Source organism: Pundamilia nyererei, unplaced genomic scaffold (assembly GCF_000239375.1).
Source record: "Pundamilia nyererei isolate P.nyererei 1_Seehausen unplaced genomic scaffold, PunNye1.0 scaffold00088, whole genome shotgun sequence".
NCBI lineage: Eukaryota > Metazoa > Chordata > Actinopteri > Cichliformes > Cichlidae > Pundamilia > Pundamilia nyererei.
In genome coordinates this window covers 664,141-678,459 of record NW_005187489.1, presented here as the reverse complement: position 1 = coordinate 678,459, position 14,319 = coordinate 664,141, and the positions used below count along the sequence as shown (strand labels likewise).

Genomic DNA, 14,319 nt, shown 5'->3' with positions numbered 1-14,319 from the left:
CAACACTGAAATATCAAATGTCTGAAAAATATGCTCATTTATACGCTCTGTTGAAAGTTGTTGCTCCTCGAGGTTTCTCAGGTCAGACAAGTTGGTAGGCCGGACACATTTGGTACTACTGCAAATTTCCTCTACTGATGGGAAAAGAAATCTGCATCTCCAGAGAGCTTGTCTGCAGACGGAAGCGTGACGCTTTCTAAAACCTCCCGGGTCACGCTGTGTTGACTTTGGCTTCTGAGCCTCATCCTCCAGACTGCAGGACCTCAGTTTCCAAACTGCATCTTTTATCTGAAAAGAGGATTTAGAGCCACAGAGAAACCATCATGTTTATCTTTTTTAAACCAAACACTTCTGATGTAATGTCTGGTTTAGGATTGGTGATGTTGGGAATGATGTGGTTGTAGCTTCCTGAAAACAACTGTGCATTGTTGCTCTTGATGCTGTGACGCCAGCCTGAGTCTGCTTGTGTGATGCTCTCCAAATTTCTTCAACTGTTCTTTACAACCATTTAAAGTCTGCGGTCGTCTCTGTTGTTTTTGCACCTTTTCCTGTTGCGCTTGCTGCTTAATATTCTTCAATACAGCTTTCAGGCTCTTCAGCAGTGACCTTCTGTGTCTTACTGTCCTCATGGAGCATGTCGATAATCATCAAAATTGAAGCAAAAGACGCCCTGGGATATTTCACTTTGCACATAATGAATATAGAATTTGTGAACATTTAAAACTGAATGTATGCTTGTTGAGTGAAACTTTTAACCACATCTGAGCTGCATGAAGGCAAACTGTTCTTTGCAGCACAACCACTCTGGCCCTGTGGTTAGAACTTCCTGAATCACAGATTGTCCTCACTGACTGCACTGTTTTCATTTTCTTTCTTTTCCTTTTTGTTGTCCTGCTCTGTGTTTCTGTTCAGAGAAAGAGAAACGAGTAAAGTCGAGCTCAGATGGGGAAGGAGCCAGCAGCTCTCAGTCGGACAGCTCGGCCAGCCAGGGCAGCCTGAAGGGAGGAGGTGAGTCACGTCGCCCATCATCACATCTTTTTCTCTCTTCCTCTTTCTCTCCATGTCGCAGCGATCGTAGCCTCAAGGGACGGAAGAGTGTTCAGCCACTTGTCAAAGGTTGGCCTACATGGAGGCTGCAGGTCAGCTGATGACAGTCTGCTTTTCATTGGTTACCATTTCTCACTAACATCACAAAGGTTAACAGTAGGTGACTGTTTAAGGCAGTTACATGCGGTGATAATGGTGCTGCTGATGATCTGGTTAATTTGAACACATAAAAGCCACACTGCAGTCATTGTGGATGCATTAAACTGAATCTTGGTTCAGCGATTCCCCAGACATTTTTATGAATACAAAGGACTGCTATCATGCAGTTATTCCGCCTGACTCTGGAAGCACAATTACAGCCCTGTTTGTTTAGAAAGCATGAAAGAATTTCACATTTCTATTGCCCCCATTGTTCAATCAGACCCTAAACATCCGCGGAGCCAGACGACCTGAAGGCATTATTAATCCCATACATGTCCACATCCAGGGAATAAATTACACGAAAAGCATCATGTTGTTATACGATGCTTTATTTTTGTGCATGTTGTGTTTGCGCATGCCTTTCCCTGTCCCGACCCGATCCTTTCGATATTTGTTTGGAGTGGCCATTTTTTTTACAGGAAAGTCTTAAAAACATCAGCTTTGTGCTCCTCTGCTCAGCCAGCAGGCCTCCCGTCAGAGAAGCGCAGCTCCCTAAATGTGTTCTGATGCTTTATTTGGCTCTGCAGTGCTGCACGTGCAGCGCTTCATGGTCAACACGGGCTTTAAAGATGATCCTCTGTGAGAAGACTCAACAAAGCAGAGATTTTGCAAGCAGAGAAGCTTTTTTTTGGACTAACATTATCCTACTGACCCTCTGGTGGGTCATTTAGCTGCCAGTGGACTGCGTTTCTGTGAGGCAAATTAGCATAATTTCACAGCAGAGTAAAGCTCGGTGCTCTGGAGTTTTCGCTGCCAGCCCTGAAGCAGTGATCAGGGACAGCAGAGCTCTTACATTTATCTGCTCTTCACTGTGTGGCTGATGCACTAGCAGCGTGTCAGAGACTCTCGGGATCAGTGGCGTTGTCGGAGGTGAGTCAGCTTTATTCGTGACACACGATACCCTCGACTTTCTCCCAGCGCCAGGCCTGTAAATGCCACGTCCTGCCATAACCTGATTGTTGGGGGATTTTGCCTGCAGGAGATGAATCAGCCTCTCAGTCTCTTCCTCTTCACAAGGTTAAAAGTAGAGCTTAGTTTCCTTTTAATTTAATCTGATGGAGGAGATGATGATCATTTTCTTGGTTAAAAGTTTCAGCACTCAAGTGTTTATGCATAGTTCTGTGACACGATATGAAGCAGCAAATTAAAAACTTTAGTCTTTATTTCAACAGGAAGTAAAACAGCTGTGATTAAGAGATAGGCAGCATTAAACAAGCATGTGCAGTCAGTACATGCTTATTCCAGGGCTTGACGTATCAAGGTGTAATACAAATTAATCTGGTCCTAAAAGTATGGAACTGAACAATAAAACATGTATTTTAATCAAACTAAGTTAAAATGCATGAAGCAGTGTGGAAAAAGTCAACTCGCACTGCTTCTGTAGGAATTACGAGGGTAAGCAGCAGCCAGGTGCTGCTTGTCAAATGTACTCGATTAATTGATCATCTGCAAGTGTGAGCACATCTATAAAAGGCCGATTGGAAGCTTTCAGGTGTGGGAACGTAATGCCAAGGAGGAAAAGGAGGAAAAACATCAACGGTGGTCTTAAATAAGCAGGTTTTGCTGCGAAGTGTTACACTTTCAAACAATTTCAAGTCCATCATTCTGCAGTGACAACGATTATTCACAAGCGGAGAACATTCAGGAAGCTGCCAATCTTCCCAGGAGTGGATACCACGGCAAAGTCACCCCAAGGTCAAACAATGCAAAAAGACTAAGAGCCAACAAAACCCCCAAATCACTCCATCTTACACTCTGCAGGCCTCAGTTAGCGCTTAAGGTTTAAAGTTCATGACAGCACAGTTACAAAGTATAGCTTGTTTTGAAGGATTACTGGGAGAAAGCTTCTTCTCTCTCGTGAACTTTAAAGTATTCCAGAGTTAGATGTGCTTGATCCAAATTGTGTTATGCAACAGGACAGTGATCCCAAACACAGCAGCAAATCTGCAGATTAGCTGAAAAAGAAAAGAATGGAGGTGCTGCAGTGGCCCAGACGAAATCCAGACCTCAGCCTGACTGCAACGCTGTTGTTCATCGAAGAATAGATGCTTTTTTTTGTTGTTGTATCCTGATCTATAAAACCTTAGACGTCAAAAAGACGACTGTCAGTTTAAAATCAAAAGAAACAAAAAACTTTTGGTATCATCTTAAATATTTATCCACTTTAAAAAAAGTTTGCTTGTTAATCACCTTTCAGGTAATTGATTGATGAATTAGTTCTACCTTGTTTGTTCACAGACCTTGTCTTTCACTATAGTAATAAATAAGCTTTTAAGTGAGCAGCATTAATCATCAGATGAGTCCTTCCGCTCCCCGTGAAGGTCTGTCTCACAGTATTTCCTTTTTCATAACAGTAGACGGTCTGAATGCCTTCTGTTGACACACAGGACAGACTGCATGAAAATCTTATTGCATGCTGACTCAGTTATACGGGACCATTTTCCCTTAAGGAGCATAAAATCTAGTAAAAAGGTCAGCTAAGGACTGAAGAGTATTTATATCCCACCATTAGAAGAGTTACTGTGGTTTTACTGTTCTCAGAGGGTGACATTAGCCTAAAGACTCGACTGAAATTAGTGTTGACACACATTATTGACACGCATTAATCATCAGGCAGGGCCATTACGAGCCAATCCCATTACAGTTCAGCAGTGCCGCCGTAGTCAGGCGTGGGGTTACTGCGTGCTCACTTATCACTAAGTGACGTCCCACATATGGCTGAATTGATGAGATGCATTAGAAGCTTGATAACGAGAAGTGTGGGGGCTGTTCTGCCTTTTTCCAGCTCCATATTTTCATTCTTTGCATGATTCACATTTTAAACTAGCTTTTATTTCATACTGAGCTGCTACACAGGCCCCCGACAAACAAGCTGTTATGGCCTTTACTTTAAATCAACTGTCTTCTGATTGGTTGCCCCTCAGAAACAGAAAGGGGTGGGGCTTCTGTGCTCACAGAGACTGAGATGACCATGTCTCTATGGCCCAAGAAGCTACTGAGGGTCCCTTTGTGTCGCCTGGGACCAGTTTGGCATGGGAAACCCTAACAGGAGCTCTTGCTGCCAGGATCACACCAGGAACCAGGAATGCACAAACACCGCCACTATGATAAGGTGGCGATTCGTCAGGTTGTCATGGTTCTGTATGAAAAAGGTGCAATTCTCACTCTGGATTAGCAGGGAGAGAGTTCAATGATCCTGAGATCTTTGTAACGTCTTCGGATAAGTGGGAGATGGACAGATGGATCGCTCTATGACATCTTAACAAACTATTTTTAAGGCTGAGCACGTTGATTTGAAACTTTGACCGCATGTAATCTGTTCAGCATCAGCTGTGTTTGAGTTCCAACCGCCTCCTGTGTTGGACGAGAGTCTCGTCTTTTAATTTGCTTCTGTGCTTTTTAGTTTATTTGGATATGATTGTGTTCGTCGCTGCCCATCGTCGACCTTCAGCACAAACTTTCACAGAGATCAATCCAGCCCTCGGCCTCGAACATGAGGAGAACCTCATGTGCCCACTTTAGCCACTTGACTTCCTGCTTCTTCGTGTTTGTTGACCATCACAGGTGTCCGTGTGGTTTTTAGGAGTAAATTAATGTTACAAACTTTGTTTTGATTTTCAGAGGTTGCCACGGGGAAACTTTTGGATTTGGCTGAGGGAGCGAACGCGGCGCTGACCCACTCAGGAACAAAGCAGACCCAGTCGGATCCCTTTACGGTGCATAATCACGCAACAGAGAACAACAATACTGTATGGGTAAGACGAGAGAAGGGCTGGTCAGTACGTTTCAGCTGTTTCAGCTTGATAAGAAGACTGCCGTGCTGGAAATGGTGATTAAGCGTCCGAGTGATGTACTGTACCTGTTGTATTCAAAGGAGTGTATTCTACAGCCGAGCCGCTGCCGTGATGAAGCACACAATAGCCTATTGAACAGAACGGGCCTTATCACATAACTGGCGAGGGTGTGGGGCTGCAAACAGCATAACTCAACCTCCTGAGAGCATAGAGGAGACTTTGTGCATGTTAATGTATAATAAGTAAGGACTGTTATCACCTCATAAGACAAAAACTCTGAATTTAACCGGTGTGTGTGTGTGTGTGTGTGTGTGTTTTTTCTGTCTGGCAGGAGTTGGAGGACGGTCTGGACGAGGCTTTCTCAAGGTGAGGAGATGAGTTAATTTGGGTTTTCCTTGAAGCTCAGGCTCTAATGAGCTGCTGTTTTGGGATCAGGAGTCTGTAGTTTGGGCTGCACCTTGTAGTAAACACTGCCTCTCCCTCCGCTTGACTCACCCCGGCTCAGTTTACAGGCCCTGACTCAGCTGACACCCTCCCTGAGTCATGCTGCCTTTCTAGGCTTTGATTGCCACACACCGATTTCCTACGAGGGGGGAAAAGAAGACGGATTGCTTGGTATTTATATCCCAAGCTCAGTGAAGATGTTGTTATTTGCAGTATAGGAAAGTCTTTTTGCCCTCACAGCTGATAATCTAACTCTGATATCTTACTAGGTTGGACCACAGGAACATTTACACATGACACTTTCAACAGAGCAGACGTCTGAGTGCATACCAAGCGAGGCTTTTATAGTTCAAATAAACCAAAAACGAAATTTAAAAAAGTGGATGCAGGACAAAAATAGTTAACTGCTATAAAAAACAAAAGCTCTTTGGAAGGAATGAAAATGAAAGGATAATTTGTACTTGGAAAACTGCCTCGAAACACAAATCTAGAGGAAGTTTGTTTAGTTTGAGGCTGTTTGTTGAAACTTTGAATGTTTTCATGACTGTACATCAAACTAGGAACTTGAATATGAAGCACAGGAAACACGAGGTCTTCAGGTTCAAGGTTGACTGGGAAGTCCGTTGTCTCTGCTTAACTTCTGTCTGTACCATCAACAAACTGGTCAGAGTGGAGCTGGAGGCCGCTGTGACTGATGCTTCAATTTGGGCTCCATCGGCAGGCCTCTCTGATAAGCGGCGGTGGTCTGCTGTCAAGTTTGCACTCTGCAAATGTTTACAGCTTTTCATTTTACTGCCATAAAGACTCGTTCAGCTTTTTACGACTGCGTTTATTTCCTTTGGCTCCGCTTTTCATTCCCTCTTAATTCTGCAGTGGGCCTCACATCCTCTCACTTTTCATTTAGTGGCGGGCGAATGGGCGGCTCAGTCTCTGTAATCAAGCACTAAGAGGCCATTTTAGCCCCGTTATCAGATGATTATTTGTCTGCACACACTGTAATTACACCCTAGCACCATTAGCTGCCCTCTCTGTGATTAACGAGGATGCTCCCAGCATCAGCAGAGATGCATCCGCTAACTGGAAGTTCGGATTCCCTGAGGGAAAGGTCGACTTCTTTGTCTGTCAGGAGGAGCTGATTGTGCTGGTTGATGAGGGGTCAGAGCGAGAGAGTGAAAAAATTAGAGGCAATTTATGAGTCTGTGAATGAGGATGTCACTGAGTAATGAAGTTATTTACAGTTTACAGTTTAGCACGAGGAGTGAAATAAGCTCCAGATTAATGGATTGTTTACAGCACAGTAAATGTGACTTTTTAATCACTGTTCTGTCTGATTAAGAAACAGCTCGGTATTATTTCAGATTAAAGAAACAGCAGCAGCAGAGATTAGTGGTCAGAGGGTCTGTAACTCATTATTAGGGGCGAGCAGCACACGCACCATATGTAGCTGCTTTGCACACAGGCACAAATTAAGAGTTTCTTAATGCGTTAAATAAACTTGTTGTTTGTGATCCAGGACATTTGAACTGTTTCAGGAAAGTGTTATCAATAAACTTTGTTAGACAGTAGTTAAAAATATTAGTCTCCCTGATGTCGATTAGTCAAAGTATTTTCTGGTAAACATTTTTAATTAAAAAAAAAAAAAAAAAAGCACCTTTGAGTTGTTCCCCTTTCTTCGCTGTCAGTGAGGTTTAACTTCATGCTAAATCTCAGAGGATAAGTCAAGGTTTTCTGCATTTTAAAGACATTTTGCTGTCTTAAATAAAAGAAACGCATCCGTATGACTCTTTTGGAACCTTCCTGTTATTTAATAGTTTATCTTTTAGATGGCCATAGGTGATGTCAGTAAGAAGGGTGTAAAGCTGACAGAAGTACTGCTATAAGTGCTAAATTTATGCCCTATTGTTTGCTGGATTGTTCCCTTAAAGGCCCAATTTTGATCACCAGAATGAGCCAAAGTACACAGTGTTGTGAAACTGCAGGATGTTTCACAGTTCATAAAGTAACAAGCAATGCTTGAACTTTTTGTTTCATTTCTTTTTTTCTCATGCTCCTAAATAATCGTGCTTTTTACTGAGCTCAGAAACCCGCTCACTCTTAAAGTGAGAGCATGCATTCAGACTCGGTAACATTTCCCACAGTGATGGTTTTTAAAAGCGCGTCTGAAAGAGTCTCAGAGTTCTACTGAAGGGATGCAGCACCCCTCGTCGGTGCTCGAGGGCAGTGATGGACGTGTCGTTCCAAAATCTGTTGAACCGATCGAGGCCGTCATGTGGCTTTCACTGCATTTCATGTCGCTGTGTTGTCAGCCTCCCATCAGCACAGCAGTGTTTCCTGCTAGGCTGAAGGTGAGCTCGGTGGTTCTAAACAAAGCTGCCAAGATGCCCTCACACAGAGTAACAGAGCCACAACAAGCTTTCAGAGCTTTCCTTTAATTTGTCACCAGCCTGTCCACTGCCTCTGTCAGCTCTGACTGTTGTTGGGATTTGAGATTCTGCACTGCCCTCTGCTGGCTGGATCAGTCCAGTTGCTTTATAATTAGGCCTTTCAGGAGAGTTTGTTGCCTGACTTGTGATGTTTTCTTTGCACCCTCAGCCGCAGTCTGGATAGCTTTGAATCCTACTCAGGTAATAATATCATGTCACTGGATGTTGTGACCTCATCGTCCTGTCGTCAACCTCACTGTTTAAGCCTGCTCATCTGTGCGGGTAGCCGTGATCAACCACCCCACGTGTCTCCACATCATGTTTCATGACAGGAACCATTAACATAGCACAGAACGGTAGCCAGTCGACTAACTTTAGAGCACAGTGAGGAGGAAGCCTTCACTCTTTTACCATTTCACTGTTTAAAAAAAGTATGAGGGACGTTTCTGCCACAGATCCTGATGTTTCCTCTATTTTGTCCACGCCGTCATCACAGATGTTTGAGTGTTTGCCTCACATCCGTCAGCTTTAACACAGAGACGGAGAGTGGCACGTTCATACGAAGTAAAAAAGAGCCCTTCTGTTTATGATCAGAGGAGCTCGTGTTAGATTGTTATGGTTGTTTAAATACGGGATTTGTTTCATTTCCACATCTGGCCACATTGTTATTATTTTCTAATCATTTTCATTAAAAATTTGATGTCCATTTTTATGTTCCTGTTTTTTGTGCACGCTGTACTGACCATTATCAAAGATCTGTAAACACTGCAAACAGAAAATCAGATTTTATAGACTGTATACAAAAGATGGACATTATCCTTTGAAGTGTTCCAGATGTCCTTTTCTTCAGCAGTGCTTTCAAGTTCCTTCTGGGAACTTGAAAGCACTGCTTCCTTAGACATTCCCAAACCGGATGCGATCTCTGCGGGGAACTCCTCCCAGTTGTGTGGAACCTCAAAAATAGTCCAGGAAGCCTAATTAGACCCCGAGCAAGCTCAACTGGGTCCTATCAGCACAGAGGAGAAACATCTCTCCTTTGAGCTTCCTCCAGACGTTGCCGACTCCATCTCAGCGATTCTGCCCTGCACCCCAGTCATCTTTAGAGCTTCAGATGGAAGCCATGTCCATCTTTTATGTACAGTCTATAGTTTTACCAAAGCCGCTAATAAAATGTCTTTTCTTTTTTTTTTCTTCCCCTTTGTCGCTACAGACTCGCTGAGTCTCGCACTAACCCCCAGGTCCTGGACATTGGGGTGAACCCTCAGGACTTCAGCACTGAAGAGTGCCTGTCCCCCGGCAAATGGGACCAAGAGGAGTCGGACTTCACGGCACAAAAAGACACGTGGGGGTTCTAACGTGAAGCCTCGGGCCAAGAAGGGAAAACCAGGGAAACGAGGATCCCGGTGGTAAACGTGTCCGAACACTGCAGTGACGAAACGGACACTGTGACATCCGCCATGTTCCCCACCGCCTCCCTGCTGTCGTCTTCTCTCTGATGCATGCGTAGTTGCGTGACCGGAGGAGGAAGGCGACACGAGCAGGCTGCTCACAGAACAGGCCAAAGCAATACAAACCATTTATTCCTCTTTTTAAAAAGAAAAACATGCAGTCAGTTAATGTGCGTTGCAGTCTGTGTGTCACTCCTGTGTCTGTTTACTGTTGTGTTTGTGCTTGTGTACACCACGTGTTTGTGTGAATGTGCAGTGTATATGTGTGCAAAGTGAGCCGAGTGCCGTTTGTGTCATAGTGAGGTCACAGAGGGTGCTGGTGAGTGTTTTATATACCTGAACATGGAGCACTGTAACTGGATTTGAGGGAAACTCACTGGTGAGGTTACTACCTGCGTGCTTCGGCCTTTTGTTGGGCACCAAAAGCTTTAAAAAAACAGTGTGTATGTGTTGGTCAGAGAGTGTTTGTGTAATAAGAACAAAGTGACAATCTTTTTTTTTTTTTTTTTGTATTGCAAAATCTATTTTTGCACTCTGCATTCATCCGTGTTCGAAAGCACACATTTCATGTAAGGGAATTTAATGTCCACACGTGTCAGCCTCATCATTTAGGACTATATGCAGTGCCTCTGTTCGCCTTTCCTCCTCATCCTTAAATATTTGACCCTCGGTGAGACTTCACCATCGCTGAAGACGACCTGAAAAGAGTTGTAAAAAACAAGCAGTGTGAGAGGATGCAGGTGTTACGCGGCGCTCCATCACCATATGTTAAATTATGTTCACTCCACCAGTTTACTATATTTTTCCCAGGGATGGATCCCAGTGTTATTTTAGCATTTGTTAATATATTCATTTAATTTAATTCATTGGTTTTCAATAAAAATCCAATTATCAGTGTGTGTCACGTTTTATTCTGAAATCTAAATGTTGAATATTATTTTTATGTCATGTCTTCTCCACTGTGGGGATTTGCTGCCTGTTTTCTTTTCTCTCTTTCTTTTTTTGGACTGATTTGTCTAATTCAGAGCTCATAAAACTCTGCTTGCTTTTGCATGTATATTTTTTTATTTATAGATAAAAGAAATAATAAAATAATCACAAATTGTTTGTAGACATCGTAATAGAAATACCTTTGTTCGCACAGTGGCGTGAGGCAAATCTGCACAAATCTAACATTTTAATTAAAAAATTTAATGACTAAAAATAAAGTTTATGATCATGAGCGCTCAGGAGAGTTTGATGCTGTTGCTTGTCGGAGTCCTGAGACGACATCTGTCAGCGTCCAAGAAGGAGGGGGTGGTGAGCCTCACAGGTAACATTTGTTGTTTCTGAGACTGCGCGCTCACAGATCGGCTTATTTCAATGAGTCAACCCTCTTATTTAAAAATATTTAAATACTTGTAGCTTGTAATTGTAAGTTTCTTTTTCCTTAAGATAAATGTGTACATTTAACTAGCAAAACTCAGAAGGTGGCGCCAAATCCTCATGTTTTTTCTGCATTTGGAGACGCATGCGCACAGGATTACAGACGGATCTCGGTTATTTCACTGCTTCGTCGAGCCAAAGGTCGAAATTTGGGTCGTGTATTTACGTCTTTTATTCGTTTACTTATTGTGTGGTCCACTTCTCAAAGAGCTCCAGCCGTCGCCTGGGTAAAAGAAGCTGTCTCAGTGCGCCATCGTGTGGAACATACAAGAACATACAGCCGATTTTTTATTTTCTTCTTTTAAATACATTTTGAAAGCTGTTTAACTATAAGTTACGTCATGCATCAAATATCCCATACTTTGGAAATTGTTTTGTTAAAGTGGGTGTAATACTGCTTTTTCTACTGTGATGATAATAATTATAACCGTAATTATTATTAACTATGGACGGCCTGAGAGATGAGGCCAGGTATGAGTCACCTTGGGCTCTCATGTTCACAGAAAACATTGATCTCTGCTAAGAGTGGACGGCAGGCAGAAAGGAGAAGACACATCGAGGTGAAGTATTGAAAGTAGAATAGTTTCAGTATCTGGTGTCAACCATCCAAAGCAACAGACAGTGCAGGATGGGTGGAGCAGGTGGAGACGATTGTCAGAGGTAATGTGTGACAGAAGGATAGCAGCAGGTGTGAAAAGGAGAGTTTACAAGATGGCAGTGAGACCTGCTGTGGTGTTTGGTTTGGAGACAGGAGGCCGAGCTGAAGATGATTTTCTTTGGGAGAAACCGGGATGGACGAGATTAGAAATGAGCTCATCAGCAGCCTGGCTGTGGATCCAGCAGCTCTCCTGTAGACAGGAGTCTCTCCTGGCATTTCTGAACAGTCCAATTAGACCTGCACTGTATAATCCAACATCCTTTAAACATCTCTGCTCAGGTGCTCTCCACAGCCCGACTCACCAATGTGCTTCGGTCATGCGTTTGTAGCAGGTTAAAAAAAGCTACATGTTTATTTTTGTAAGAAAACCAATTACCCCCTTATTTTTTGTTTATTATTGTGACTTATTTTGACATTTTTATGTGTTGTTATATTGGTTATATTTCATTATGCCAGTAGATGGTGTTCTTGCACTGCTGTGGAACTACCAGAGAGACTTTAGCTATAGGCTCTGCGCATGCGCAGCTCAGAAATAAATGAGCTCCGGCCTGAGCAAGACGCTAACTTCGGTGTCCTCTCTATTAATCCACAGGTACTGACAAACAAACTTTTATGTTACCGAACTGGTTCTAAATGTCATGTAAGTTGAGTAACAACTGTTCGGCTATATTTTGAGATGAGAGTGATGATGTTGTTTTGTGGTATTTTGTTGTAATGAGTATTAGTGTATCATCGGCATAATGCTATAATGCTACGTAGCACTATAAGTATATGCTATGACAGTGGCAACCTGCGACTTCCGAAAATGTGTTGTAGTGTTTGTTTTAGTGTTAGCCAAGCAGTACTGAGTACATGTATTAAGAGGAAAGCTTTTTGTTGGTGAAACAACGTTGCAGTCGTCTGCCGCCATGTTGTGTTGCGTTCAAGGGACGCCATGTTCAAAAGTAATAGCGTATATGGCGCGAATGTGGGGAAAGGTTGTGTGAATGTGAGATGGGTTATTTTGGTATGTTGGCTTTAACCGTGAGTGTTTTGTTTAAGTTGTGAGTATGTAAAGTCATTTTGAATTAGTTTGTATTTATTTTGCTTTTGAGAGAATGCTTTTTGTAACTTCATTTTTGTTTATGAACTCTGTTATTTTATGGGAAGAATGCATGGTCTAGTGTGATTTGTATTGTGTATATGCAGAAATAAATGAGCTCCGGCCTGAGCAAGACGCTAACTTCGGTGTCCTCTCTATTAATCCACAGTTTGCTCATATTTGGCTACGCAGTGCTCTCTAGCCTGTGTGCCGCTTGCTGCCGGTCCAGATTCCCCTAGGTCTGGTGCCGGTAACACGTTCACCCTAGTACTGTGGGGTGAACTGTGGCCATCTGGGAGACGTCCAGTTGACCTTTTTCCAAATTTCAACCTCACACTTTAAAAAAAAAAAAAAATCCAATGTAGACATTTTTAAGGACACAGGTCTCACAGTATGTTTAAGGCCTGTTTATGACCTTAAAAAGGTCGTTCATGCTGGAAAACCCTCCAGTGGACCTGAGTTAAAACAATCCTGCAAAGAACAGTGAACCAAATTTCCTCCACAGTGATGTGAAAGACTCACTGACAGTTATCAGTAAATATTTGATTGCAGTTATTACTCCCAAGGTGCGCACAACCAGTTAGTCTTGTTTTGCTCTATTATGTTGACTCCTTTTATACTTGACACACATATTTCTCATAGAAGACCCTTCTTCTGTACCAAACAGTTCACAAACAGTTCTTCCTGCTTCACCAGCTTCCTCCCTGAAAACTTGACTTTACGTTATTCAGGAATGATTTAAGTGAACATGGCTGAAAAGCCTGAAAATGGGTCAGTGTGTTCATATTACATCACCATTTTCATGAATTAAAAAAGATGACTTTGAATGCTTTATATATTGTAATGACATTTATTTTATTTGAACATACAGTGTTAAAAATAAACAAACAAACAAAACTATCCTCACCTACTCCCTATCAGCACCGTGCACCTGTGTGGTTAATGTAGAAAGATTACTGGAGATTAAACATAACTAAACATAATTTATTGCCATGCAGTGAAGCTGATGGTTACACAGGGTCTGTAAATATCAGCTGCTGATAAAACTTGTTTAATGGTGCTTTCATTTGTTTACATACTTTCAAAATAAAGCAGTCTGGGTGAAGTCGTCACGTTTCGTCATCACGAGCGAATGATTTCGCCACCCTACGCAGCGGTTGCATCAGGTCATTAATATGACTTTTTTTTCCAGAATCCTTCCTGTTTTGTTTTTTTCAAAATAAAATCACACATTAAAGACATTAACTGTAAAGTATGTTATTAAAAGGCTACTGGGGGGAATGATAAAGCAGGCACTTTTTGCTGGCTCAGTATGAGTGGTTGCTCAACAGGTTTAGCAGCAACATCAATAATCAAACTCCCACTTCAAAGTTTTGGCTGTTTACAAACCTTAACTCATCTTTAACTCAGTCCAGCACATCTGAATCCAGTCACATATATTTTTGAATAATTAGAAATATACTAAGATTTAAAGACTTTACTGATGACAGGTGACATCAGAAAAAACTGGCTGAGTGCACGGTCAGTGTGCCATCTCCAAAGGAAAAATCCTTGATTGGGTGTTTTGGTGATGGTAATGGAGACGGTCAAGAGTTTACATTCAGCATGGATGTAATGTCAATGAATGTCATGATAATTTGTGAGTTTTAATAATTTCTTTGAACTGATTGGTGAAATGATTGTACAGCCTTTAACAACATTAGGTTTCAATAGACTCAAGTGTAGACATACACACCTTTAATATATGGTTAAATGTAACTTAACAAGTTGTATCTTGACCTTTTTAGTATCCATCAAC

General features: G+C 42.2%; 1 protein-coding gene across 6 annotated transcripts in view; it reads left to right on the top strand.

The window, feature by feature from the left end:
* Window positions 1-10,251, top strand: part of ldlrap1b (low density lipoprotein receptor adaptor protein 1b) — a 44,712-nt gene extending 34,461 nt beyond the window's left edge. The window contains exons 6-10 of one of the 6 annotated variants that reach the window (XM_005738941.1): window positions 913-1,008; window positions 4,870-4,964; window positions 5,374-5,408; window positions 8,079-8,110; window positions 9,120-9,244. In XM_005738941.1, coding sequence (XP_005738998.1) covers window positions 913-1,008; window positions 4,870-4,964; window positions 5,374-5,408; window positions 8,079-8,110; window positions 9,120-9,166 — 305 coding nt within the window. In that variant the 3' untranslated portion in view covers window positions 9,167-9,244. The other 5 variants (XM_013912391.1, XM_005738940.1, XM_013912390.1 and 2 more) reach the window with 5 other exon arrangements.
* Window positions 10,252-14,319: the final 4,068 nt, after the last annotated feature.